The 13,122-nt window shown below is 39.2% G+C and overlaps 1 protein-coding gene across 1 annotated transcript; it reads left to right on the top strand.

Moving 5' to 3' along the window:
- Positions 1-1,073: 1,073 nt before the first annotated feature.
- tprg1l.S (tumor protein p63 regulated 1-like S homeolog) lies at positions 1,074-11,991 on the top strand. The gene is made up of 5 exons (XM_018228001.2): positions 1,074-1,674; positions 3,513-3,604; positions 6,564-6,740; positions 10,644-10,794; positions 11,671-11,991. Exons 1-5 carry the CDS (start codon positions 1,492-1,494, stop codon positions 11,863-11,865), a joined length of 798 nt encoding a protein of 265 aa, XP_018083490.1. The 5' UTR covers positions 1,074-1,491; the 3' UTR covers positions 11,866-11,991.
- Positions 11,992-13,122: the final 1,131 nt, after the last annotated feature.

The raw sequence follows: 13,122 nt of genomic DNA, 5'->3' as shown, positions 1-13,122 counted from the left end.
ATAAAAAGCAGCAATAACAATGCATTTGTAGCTTTACAGAGCATTTGTTTTTAGAAGGGGTCAGTGACCCCCATTTGAAATCTGGAAACAGTCAGAAGAATAAGGCAAATAATTCAAAAACTATGAAAAATAAGCACTGAAAAGTTGCTTAGGATTGGCCATTCTATAGAATACTTAAAGGTAAACCACCCATTTAACAAGGCAAGAAATTGAGAAATTTGAGGCAAAAAATTCTTATTTCCTGTAAGAATTTACAGTTTTTCACACATACCATTAGAAAGAGGGCAGGAGTCAAAGCAGGTTTATCTTTACTGATTGGCTGGATAAAACTGTATAGTTTATAGTGGAAAGATACTGGCAGACTAGTGATGTGCGGGTTGACCGCGCACTGCTTCTAGCGGGCACCTTCATATGCCGGCTCGCCCCACCCCTTTTGTGATGTCATCGTCGGTCTATAAAAGGACCCCGCTGGCTGGACGGGCATGGTATAAGTCCTGTGACTAGTGATACAATTGGTGAATTGCTACAATACATTTGGTGCCAGTATCATTTGAATGGAGAGCCTGCTCTCTGTGTAGATTAGCCATATGAGATATTTATTTTTAAAGGAGACATACAGGATAAATGAAGAAATCCTAATTTTGTAGGCAATTATGAGTAATATATGGTGTTGCATTTACATGGTGATAAAAATTATTATTACCTTTAAAAAAAGCCCCTTTTTCGGAGCTCCCTATAGATGGTCTCTTTCCCAAATGAGGGGTGGGTGTGTCCTAACGGTTCCTGCCAGAAGCACAGTAGGCGGGGGACAGCCAATCACAGCCCTGCAGTCACACAAGCACCTGAACTGGCCTGCATTTAAACTAGGGTTTGTATCTGTGATTCTCAGGAGCCACAACCCATAGGCTCTCTATATGGCAGTTGTACTACAGTCACACCAGCAAAGACAAGCTTCAGTTCCCTATCAGGTCCTGCTAGTTGCTGATTGGTTCTTGACCTACAGTCCCTCCACAGCCTGGGAATTCAGGCAACAGGAAGTGGAAGGGATAATTAGGGGTTTTGCAGAAATATTCAATAAATCAGCCTGAAACATGACTTTTCTAAATGAAATCTAAATAAATATAACGCACCAGTACGTTCTAACTTATTTTACACAAAAATGTCTCCTTTAAATACCACAAGCTTATCCCGGTTCGCGATCATTTTCAAAGGAGCGAATAAATGATGTTTTCAATTGAGAAATACTTGGCTTTATACGCGTTGTACCAAGGAACTGGCGTCTGCTTATTCATACAAGTCGCATGTTCATGTAGGAGTTGAAATAAAGGGCCGCACACACAGCTCCGCGGCTTCTAACTTCCCCTCAGCACCCGGGAATCCCGATTAAACCTACTGACCGCGTGTGGCACGTGACACTAGCTCCAGGCCGGATATGACGCTGGGCGGAAGTATACAGTCTGCCGGCTTGTTTTGGCTGACTCGCTTGCTGTCATGCTGCAGCTCAATGACTCCGAGACCAGCCCGGCAGCCACTCCTGTAGTCGCTGAAGTCCAGCTGAGCCCGGAGAGAGGCGCCTACGGGACCGCGTCGAATTATCCCGTGCAGTCTCTGCGCTCCCTCACTGTGCACAACCCCACACATCAGGCCAGAATCAAAGAGTACTTCGTATTCCGGGTGAGACATTCACAATAGTGCTGGTTATATTATTCCCAGCATCCCTTCATGATAGGTGGTATTTACTGGGGCAAAACATTAAGCTTCCCGGATGTCTTTTTTTTTTTATCCTTAGTTACTACTGTACTTCCGTTGTGTATTTCCCAGCATCCTCTCTGCGTTGCCTCAGTATGTGAGCACTGGACTGTGGCTTTTTTTTTTTAGAGACAGTTTTAGGATGAAACAGAGGGGCATATGTTTGAGCCCCTTGGGGGAAGGATGAGTGTGAGTTGTGTTTGCTCTTATTTAAGACAGCTCCAGTTTTCCCATGAAAATTAGCTCAATCTATAAGGGTAACACCCCTCCTTTGTTTGTTGTAGATGGATCAGTCTTTAAAGGAACAGTTCAGCGTAAAAATAACAACTGGGTAAACAAACTGTGTAAAACAGGGACATGTTTCTAATATAGTTAGTTAGCCAAAAATGTAATGTATAAAGGCTGGAGTGACTGGATGTGTAACATAATCGCTAGAACACTACTTCCTGCTTTTCAGCTCTCTAACTCTGAGTTAGTCAGTGACTTGAAGGCCACATGGGACATAACTGTTCAATGAGTTTGCAATTGATCCTCAGCAATCAGTTCAGATTCAAAAGCAGGGTCGTACTGGCCCACTGGGATACCAGGAAAACTCCCGGTGGGCCCAGGTGTCAGTGACCCTCCTGCTTCTAAACATTTGGCCTATTTCATGGCCATTCCATATTTCTATGAGAACAAAGAGTCTAAATAGATGGAATAATAGATTATAGCATGTAAAGAAAAGAGACTAGCAGAATAAAGGTTGCGTGAGGAGTGGAATTATAATAGTTCTGAGTGGCCCCTGATCTAAGGTCTTTTGGTGGGCCCCTGGTATAAGATTTTTGGGTAGGCCCCACACTGTTCAAAAGCACCAGATATGACCCATGTGGCCTCCTCTCAAGTCACTGATTGGTTACTGCCTGGTAACCAATCAGTAGAAACCAAGAGAGCTGCAAAGCAGGAAGTAGTGTTCTGGCTATTATGTTACACATCCAGTCACTCCAGCCTTTATATATTACATTTTTGGTTAACTAACTATATTGAAAAGAAATGTTATTTTGCACAGCCTATCTATTTACCCATTTTTTACTTTTATACTGAACAATTCCTTTAATAATAGGGTCCAACTGAAGTGAAAGCTGGTATATACACCCATCCAGCATGGTATGGCTAATAAAAGGGTTGGTTAACTTTTAGTATGTTATATAATGGCTAAATCTAATACATCTTTTCAAATGGTCTTCATTTTTAAGTTTTTTACAGTTTTTGAATCCTTATTCTTGTGACTCTCTACAGTTTTTAAAAGGGGGTCACTCCCCATCTAAAAACAAATGCTCTGTAAGACTACTAACGTATTGTTTATTGCTATTTTTATTACTCCTCTTTCTATTCAGGTCTCTCCTATACATATTAATGCATGGTTACTAGTGTAATTTGGTCCCTAGCAACCAGACTGCTGAAATTGCAAACTGAAGAGCTGCTGAATATAAGGCTAAATAACTCAAAAACTACAAATATTAAAAAATGAAAACCAATTACAAATTGTCTAAAAATATCATTCTCTACATCATACTAAAAGTTAATTGAAAGGTGAACAACCCCTTGAACTGTATATAGTTCTATTATTTGCTACAACATAACTCCTTTATCAGGCATAATGTGACCCAGTAGAGCCTACAGACTGAGCTTGGTTCCACAAGAAGGTAAAGCTACTCGCCCACTATGTTTTTCTTATAGATTTCAGATTTGTTTACAAGCATACCATTATTTTATTTCCATTTCAGCCTGGAAATCTTGAACAAGCAGTAAATGATATTCGCATGGTTGTGCTGCCAACAGAGGACGGAGAGATTCAGAGTGTTTGGCTGCTTACAGAGTAAGTTCCACCCCAAGCTGAGTGGAGATGGCATGACCTATCTCTACAAGGGTAAAATTATATTCCTCTCTGGATAAAGCAGGGACTGTAACCTTCTTCATTTCTTGAGCAGGATAAAATGCAAATGAAGAGAAAACTAAATGAAAAACTGTTAAGTCTCATAACTGGTAATTAAATCCTCCAAATGAGAAACTTAGAGAAACTCGAAAAACGGTCCGCACACACCAATGTTGCAGTCGGGGATAGTGCCCCTTTTATTAATGCCACCAACAATAAATATTCAACGTTTCGGGGGGACACAGCCTCCCTTCTTCAGGATCCCCCCGAAAACGTTGAATATTTATTGTTGGTGGCATTAATAAAAGGGGCACTATCCCCGACTGCAACATTGGTGTGTGCGGACCGTTTTTCGAGAATACAAAGCATTAAGGTGACCAGGCAAGGTCAACGGTGGACCAGCACCACTACGCAGAAAAAGTGGAAGGAGGTGTGCGGTAATACAAAGTTTCATTAAACTTAGAGAAACAACATGTTACATCAGCATAACTTTATAACCTGGTGTTTAGTAGTAATGCATAAGAGGGAAATGTAAAAGAAAAAAATGTGACTTTTGGGTTACTGCACAAGCGTTATTGTAGTTCTACATTTTTTAGGACAAGCTTATTCTAAAACCATATTTAGATATGGCTGCTATGCTTTTAACGTGGTTATATGGACATCTGTATGTTATTGGATATTATGTTAATGTTATTCTGTTATAGGTGGTGTCGAAAGATCCCAAGCAAAAGTATTCTGCTTTTTCGTATTAATCCATAACACTGCTCCCATTGCACACTCTGCTGCTCTCTGATGGAAATGGCGAAGCAGTAATCTATAAATCTTCCTTTTATTTTTCTTAAAGGAGGGGGTTTGACTTTAAGGTAACTTTTAGTATGTTATAGAATGGCCAATTCTAAGCAACTTTTTAATTGGTCTTCATTATCTATTTTTTTTTATAGTTCTATAGTTATTTGCCTTTTTCTTCTGACTTTTTGCAGCTTTTGAATGTTATAGAAAGGCTAATTCTAAGCAACTTTCAGTTGGTCCATGTTTTCTTTTTTATAGTTTAATTATTTGCCTTCTTATGACTCTTTCCAACTTTCAAATATGGGTCACTGACCCCATCTAAAAAACAAATGCTTGGTAAGGCTACAAATGTATTGTTATTGCTACTTTTTATTACTCTTCTTTCTATTTAGGCCTCTCCTATTCATATTGCAGTCTCTTATTCACATAGGTGCATGGTTGCTAGGGTAATTTGGTCCCTAGCTACCAGAATGCTTAAAGGAGAATTCAACCCTTTATTAAAAAAGACCCTCCTGCCCCCAGCCTAACTGCCCCCCCCTCCGGGAAATGCCCCATACTTTATACTTACCCCATCATGCTAATCTCCCCCTCTGCGCAGATTCAGGCATCGGAGTTCTACACAGCCATCTTCCAGGTCTTCGGTAAGTTGAGTGGGAGATCAGTATGATGGTGCATGCATAGTTGGAGCAATTTTGCAGTTTGACCCAGAAGATGGATGCGTGGAACTCTGATGCCTGAATCTGCACCGAGGGGTAAGTATAAAGTAAGGGGCATTTGTTTGGGTGGGCAGGTAGGCTGGGGGGAGAACGGAGGGGGTCTACATGTACAGGTACGATTTTTCTTATTAAAGGGTTGAATTCTCCTTTTAAAATGCAAAATGAAGAACTGGTGGATAAAAAGCTAAATTACTCAAAAACCTTAACTAATAAAAAAACTAAAACCATTGCAAATTGTCTCAGAATATCACTCTCTACATCATACTAAGTTTAATGTCAACTGTGGGCAAGTGGAGTCAGAAGCCAGGAAGTCTAAGAATTGCACCTTTTCACATATCTTTGCTTAATAAACATTGTATGCATTCTCCTGTATTATATACCTCTAGGCCAATAAAATGTCTCAGATTCCAATGCTTTTCAAGGAGAAACAAACCTGTAACTTAAAAAACCCCTACCCCCCTACCCTTTGTAGACCCCCTCCCTCCTCCCCCCCTGCCTAGGTGGTACCCGGGGCAAATGCCCCTAACTTTTTACTTACCCCTTGGTGCAGATTCTGTCCCCCAGTCATCTTCTTTTCTTCATTAAACCTTAGTTTTCAACGCGTTAGCAGTTGGAGTAGTTTTCCAGTCCCGGACAACTGTGCATGCGGTGAAAGTCACAAAATATTTCAGAAATTTTAGTGACTTTCACCACATTCACAGTTCTCCGGGACCGGAAAACTACTCGAACTGCGCATGCGGCGAAAACGAAGGTCGGTTTCCGAAGTTTAACAAAGAAAAGAGGATGGGTGCCATGAACTGCAGGGGACTGAATCTGCACCGAGGGGAAAGTAAAAAGTTAGAGGCATTTGTCCCAGCTACCACCTAGGCTGGGGGGGAGGAGGGAGGTGGGTCTACAAAGGGTAGGGGGGTAAGGGTTTTTTATTTTACAGGTTTGTTTCTCCTTTAAGGACGTGCAAGATATGTTGAAGTGTTAGCTTTCTATGCAGCATTCCAGTGCTGTTCAGCTTTTTAAATGTTGTGGTCCAGTTATTTATTATACCTTGTGTTTAACGGCAGGGTTGTTTTAAAAGGATGGGGGGGCGCATGTGGCCTGGGGACCTCCAATTGGACAGCCTTTCTGAAAGCAAGTGTCACACGTAGAGATAAGCTCTGTAGAACCAGATAAAAGTTTCAGCAACTGAGGTCTGTGATGTTTTACCGCTGGTGATTTACATATTCTCCTCCAAAATATTCCCCGCTGGGGATAAAGTGGCCATCAGAAGAGGAGATTAATTGCGGGCAACTAATCTCCATCAATATCATTGCACTTAATATGTTACCACTTTGATCTTTTTGTTGTTCAGAGACATGAGCTACTTTACCTAAAAATATTTCTATTTTGCTCTGTTTTTGTAGAGTTGATCACTGGAACAATGAAAAGGAACGCCTGGTTCTTATTACTGAGCGAACGCTATTAATCTGTAAATATGACTTCATCTGCCTCGAGTGCCAGCAAGTCATCAGAGTAGCTCTCAATGCTGTCGACACCATCTCCATAGGAGAATTCGAGTTTCCTCCGAGGTCTCTAAACAGGTATGTACCATAATGTTGTTGTGTACATCAGTTAATTGTTTACAGCAGTACTGCTATGAGCTACACGCTTAGCTCACTTACGCAGCACAATATACATTTTGAGCTCACTCGCTAATTTTTAGGCTTACTTGGCTTTTAAAGAGGAACAATCACGAAAATGAAAATTTATTATAAGCTTCATCATACTGAAATATGAAACTTTGTAAATAGAATCAATTAAATATTCTGCATCGTTTTTGAAATAATCAAGTTTATCTTCACTATCCCTCTCTGAGCATCTGTTTCTCTTCATTCTGTCTTCATGCAGGAGTTGGGTGTCCGATGAATGATCCAATAAATCTTATGGGGGGCTTCCTTTCCTAACAGATGAATTAGAGCTCATTCAAATTACTGATTCCAGTACAAACAAAATCTAACAAAATAACTGCCATTAGCACAAATTCTGCATGTAGAGAGACTGGATTTCTGGTAATTTTAATAGAGTGAGCTCTAATACATCGTCTAGGCAAAAGGAGCCCCCCTATAAGGGAGAGTTCAGTTGGTGAACAGTGTGGAGTTCAATTAGTGAGATTGTTCATTCTGTGAAAAACAGGTGTCAATTCCGGTCCTTATTTAAGGAAGGAAGGAGCAAATGTTGTGCTGCTGGATATAGTGCATTTCTCTCTGAGTAGAATGGGTCATTCCAGACATTGTTCAGAAGAACAGCGTACTTTGATTAAAAAGTTGATTGGAGAGGGGAAAACCTATAAACAAAAAATGATGGCTGCTGAGCTAAAATTATCTCAAATGCTTTAAAATAGCAACTAAAACCTGAAAGACGGAAGAGAATGGAAAACTACCATTGGAATGGATAGAAGAATAGCCAAAATGGCAAAGACAATGATTAGCTCAAGGAAGATCAAAGAAGGTATAAATGTACCTGTGATACTGTTACAATTAGAAGACGCCTATGTGAAGCCAAGTTATCTGTAAGAAGCCCTGAAAAGTCCCATTGTTGAAAAAAAGACGTGCCGAAGAGCTTACATTTTGCCAAAGAACACATTGTCGACATCACTGTGGACTGATGAAAGCAAGATTGTTCTTTTTGGGTCTAGGGGCCACAGTTTGTGAGACGACCCCCAAACACTGAATTCAAGTCACAGTACAGAGTGAAGACAGAGAAACATGGTGGCACAAGCATCATGATATGGGGATGTTTCTCATACTATGGTGTTGGGCCTATTTATCACATACGAGTGGTGATGAGTGAATCTGTCCCGTTTTATTTCGTCAAAAAATTTGCAATGGGCGTCAAAATTATTTTTTACACGTGACAATTATTTGCTTCTGCGATTATTTTCCTCAGTCCAAATGCATTGAATTCAATGGGAGTTTTTTCTTATCGCGACTTTTTTGTCTCAGCAACAATTTCGTCTCGCAGACTTTTTTGTAGAGCCAAAATTTTGCATGGCGAATTTTTGGCCCACTTTTGCGAAATAATTCGCAGGTGGTGAAGTGTGGAATTTTGCCACAAATCCAAGCCTGGCGAAAAATCTGCTCATCACTACACGGATCATGGATCAGTTTAAATACATCAAAATACTTGAAGAGATCATGTTGCCTTATGCCAAAGAGGAAATGTCCTTGAAATAGGGGTTTCAACAAGAAAATGACCCCAAACACACCAGTAAATGAAAATATATCAGGTTGTATCCAAGGACAAACTTTGGTTTCCCCACAGTTCAGCACTTGCAGGTCCTCCTCCACCTGTTTGAGACGATCTCCAAGTACAGAAAATAAAGTGCTAGAATCCTCAAAAATTCATTGAGGAGGGGGATTTAACAGAAAGAATAAAATATAGTATAGTATTTTTTAAAAAAAAATTTTTGTTTTTTTTAAAAAAATTGTTAACACCCACCGTGATTAATAACAGTGATAATAGTGTTCTTTTATTTAACTTAGAAGAAGAGAGCCCAAAAAAGTGAAAGTTGTGAAATTATAGATGAAAAATAACAAAAAAAGAATAAAAAATAAAAAATAAAAAAATAAAATTAAAAAATTAAAAAGAGTGAAAAAGTGAATAGTTCAGTGAATTAATAGATACCAACGATTTCTCTCCAAGTGATAGTGAATGCAGTATTATTCGTTACTTAAAACACATTCAATTGTGCAGTAGGTGAATATTAATGTGATTAAAGAATATTTAGTGTGGGTTCAACTTCCCCTTAGATTTTTCTCGTTTAAGATCCACACTCTATGGATTAGAGGAAAGGTAACATAGAATACTTTGCCACAATTCCGGTACAACCGGTTGTGCAGCTCACTCACCAAATGTGAGTTAAGGGAGAGCGTCTGATAGGTCCTGTTCGCGCTGTTTCCACTCTTTTTCTGCTATCCAGGTTGTTGTAAGAGGGATAAAAATAGAGAGGGGCATGTGCAGGGATCACTTTAAAACAGTTTAATAGAATAAAAATACACTCACAAAGGTGCACTAAATCCCTTCTGGGTGTAGAAACAATAGGGCAGGATTTTTTTGAAGTTATGATACGCACTAGCTGTATAAAGAACAGTGCCTAAATGCACTGGAACACTTGTAAATAAAGTTGTTGTAAGTTTGGTTGAGAGCGCACAGAGAATAAAGGGGTAAGAAAGTATGTGGACGTCATCGCTCAGGAAGAAGCCAGCCAGGCGAAACGCGTAAGCGAAAAGGACCACGCTAACCTTTTGCAGGAGTACCCGATCCAGAGAGACGTCTGTATCTTCCGAGGGACGCCAAGGAGACACAGCGACTTTCGCGGGACTTTTACCAATCCTTTTGCAGTTTTACCGATCGTGTTTGTGAGTGTATTTTTATTCTAATAAACTGTTTTAAAGTGATCCCTGCACATGCCCCTCTCTATTTTTATCCCTCTTACAACAACCTGGATAGCAGAAAAAGAGTGGAAACAGCGCGAACAGGACCTATCAGACGCTCTCCCTTAACTCACATTTGGTGAGTGAGCTGCACAACCGGTTGTACCGGAATTGTGGCAAAGTATTCTATGTTACCTTTCCTCTAATCCATAGAGTGTGGATCTTAAACGAGAAAAATCTAAGGGGAAGTTGAACCCACACTAAATATTCTTTAATCACATTAATATTCACCTACTGCACAATTGAATGTGTTTTAAGTAACGAATAATACTGCATTCACTATCACTTGGAGAGAAATCGTTGGTATCTATTAATTCACTGAACTATTCACTTTTTCACTCTTTTTAATTTTTTAATTTAATTTTTTTATTTTTTATTCTTTTTTTGTTATTTTTCATCTATAATTTCACAACTTTCACTTTTTTGGGCTCTCTTCTTCTAAGTTAAATAAAAGAACACTATTATCACTGTTATTAATCACGGTGGGTGTTAACAATTTTTTTAAAAAAAACAAAAATTTTTTTTTAAAAAATACTATACTATATTTTATTCTTTCTGTTAAATCCCCCTCCTCAATGAATTTTTGAGGATTCTAGCACTTTATTTTCTACACCAGTAAATGAGCAACATCTTGGTTCCTGACCAACAAGATTGATGTTATGAAGTAGCCCGTGCAATCCCTGGACCTTAATCCAATAAAAAAACTTGTGGGGTGACATCAAAAATGCTATTTCTGAGGCAAAACCAAGAAGTGCAGAAGAATTGTGGAATGAGTGTATGGAAATAAAAGCTATTCTAAGGATTTTGAGGATATTCACTTTTTCTAAACACCTTATTGTTCTGAACACAACTATATATTCTGAAAATAAGGCAAATAATACATGTACTGTTAACTACAATATTTCGGTTTGGTTGAATCATTCCGTTTTTGAACCTTTTATACAGAGCTACTTAATTCATTGGCTATATTGCATGTTCTTAAACATATTTTTTTCCTTCTTTTAATATCAGACGTGAAGGAATAGGAATTCGTATTGTGTGGAGTACACGGCGCTTTTCTTTCATAAACAAATGGAATCCTTGGACCACCAATATGCCCTATGCTACATTTATAGAACATCCAATGGCACACGCAGATGACAAGGTCATGCCACTCTGCAAGGTAATTGATAGATCTCTTTAAAAAGAGACTTGGAATTTTAACAGTATTATTATTAGGGATGCACCAAATCCAGGATTCGGCCAGCAGGATTCGGATGTGGCTAAATCCAAGTGCCTGGCCGAACCGAATCAGAATCCTTAAAGGGATTCTGTCCTGATTTATTTGATGTATTTCTAAATGACACTGTTTACACTGCAAATAATTCACACTACAATATAAAATTTCATTCCTGAACCAACAAGTGTATTTTTCTTTAGTTGTAAAATTGGTGTGTAGGTGCCATCTTAGGTCATTTTGCCTGGTCATGTGCTTTTAGTAAGAGCCAGCACTTCAGAACCGCTTTCTGGCAGGCTGTTGTTTCTTCTGCTCAATGTATCTGAATGTTTTGCAAGTGGGACCTGGATTTTACTATTGATTGCTGTTCTTAGATCTACCAGGGAGCTGATATTTGGTTACCTTCCCGTTGTTCTTTTGTTTAGCTGCTGGAGGGGGGGGGGTGATATCACTCCAACTTGCAGTACAGCAGTTAAGAGTGACTGAAGTTTATCAGAGCACAAGTCACGTGACTGGGGGCACCTGGGAAACTGACAATATGTCTAGCCCCATGTCAGAGTTCAAAATTAAATATAAAAAAATCTGTTTGCTCTTTTGAGAAATGGATTTCAGTGCAGAATTCTGCTGGAGCAGCACTATTAACTGATGCATTTTGGTAAAAACATATTTTCCCATGACAGTATCCCTTTAAAATAATGTGACTTTTCATCATGCAAGTTTGTTTTCCGTGAACTGCGCACACAGTTCTTCTTAACCCATCCTTGTGCTAATTTGCTTATGCAAACATATATATATATATATGTTTTTTTTTCTATTTCAAAGCTGGAGGACTTTAAGACACAATTGATTCAAGCCGTGAAGAAAGCTCACAAGCAAAATCCAGTTCAAGGAAAACCGAATGGGATGCTGGTGCTGGAGCGCCCTCTGATGATCGAAACTTACTTGGGACTAATGTCTCTGATTAACAATGAGGCCAAACTAGGATATGCCATGTCAAGAGGCAAAATTGGATTTTGATCTGCAACTAGTTTTCAGCAATGGAACAGAGTGTGCTGCACATCAAGCTGGAATGTTTATTCTCTGCATGTCATGTTCATGGTGTACAAGCCAAGAGAACATTGTTTCTGCCTGAACTGTAACCTCTGTAATGGCTCCTTGTGTTTGTACAGGTGATGTGGCTCTGCTGTTACTTGTGAGGTGCCCTTATATTATACAAACCTACTCCCTTAAATGGGTGCTTCACCTTCAGGTTAACTTTTAGGGGCACATATACCTAGGGTTGAATATTGAGGGTTAATTAACCCTCAATATTTATCCGTCAAAGTAAAAATCCTTCGACTTCGAATATCGAAGTCGCAGGATTTACCGCTATTCCTACGATCGAAGGAATAATCGTTCCTTCGAATCCTTCGAATTGAACGATGCGAAGGATTTTAATCCATCGATCGAAGGATATTCCTTCGATCATAAAATTGTTAGGAAGCCTATGGGGACTTTCCCCATAGGCTTACATTGCACCTCGGTAGGTTTTAGGTGGCGAACTAGGGGGTCGAAGAATTTTTTAAAGAGACAGTACTTCGACTATTGAATAGTGGAAAGATTTTTAGTTTGAATCGAAGTTCGATTGGAAGTCGAAGGTCGAAGTAGCCAAAAAAAATCAAATCGAAATTTGAACTATTTTTCCTCTATTCCTTCACTCAAGATAAGTAAATGGGCCCCAAAGTATGTTATAGAATGGTCATTTCTAAAACTTTTCAATTGGTGGTCATTATGTATTTTTTATGTTTTTTTTTAAATTATTTGCATTCTTCTGACTTTCCAGCTTTGTCAGTGACCCCCATCTAAAATAAAAGGCTACAAATGTATAGTTATTGCAACTTTTTATTCCTCATCTTTCTATTCAGGCCTCTCCTATTCATATTCCAGTCTCGTATTCAAAGCAGTGCAGGGTTGCTAGGGGAATTTGGACCCTAGCAACCAGATCGCTGAAATTGAAAACTGGAGAGCTGCTGAATAAGAGGCGAAATAACTCAAAAACAGAGTGAAACCCAAATTGTCTTGGAATATTCCTCTCTTCATACTAAAAGTTAATTTAAGGTGAACAACCCCTTTAATATAGAGAGTCTGTGATGAGCATTGTCAGAAAGAGAGTCTGAGCAAAAGTACATCAAGCAACATTCCCATAACCTGCTCTGTTCCTAAGGGGGGTTATTTATCAAAGTCTGAATATTTTCTGCTACAAACTCCGATCAAATCTGCTCGGGTTTTTTTTAC

This window comes from Xenopus laevis, chromosome 7S, assembly GCF_017654675.1.
Source record: "Xenopus laevis strain J_2021 chromosome 7S, Xenopus_laevis_v10.1, whole genome shotgun sequence".
In the NCBI taxonomy this organism is placed as follows: Eukaryota; Metazoa; Chordata; class Amphibia; order Anura; family Pipidae; genus Xenopus; species Xenopus laevis.
This window is presented reverse-complemented; position numbering and strand designations above follow the sequence as displayed.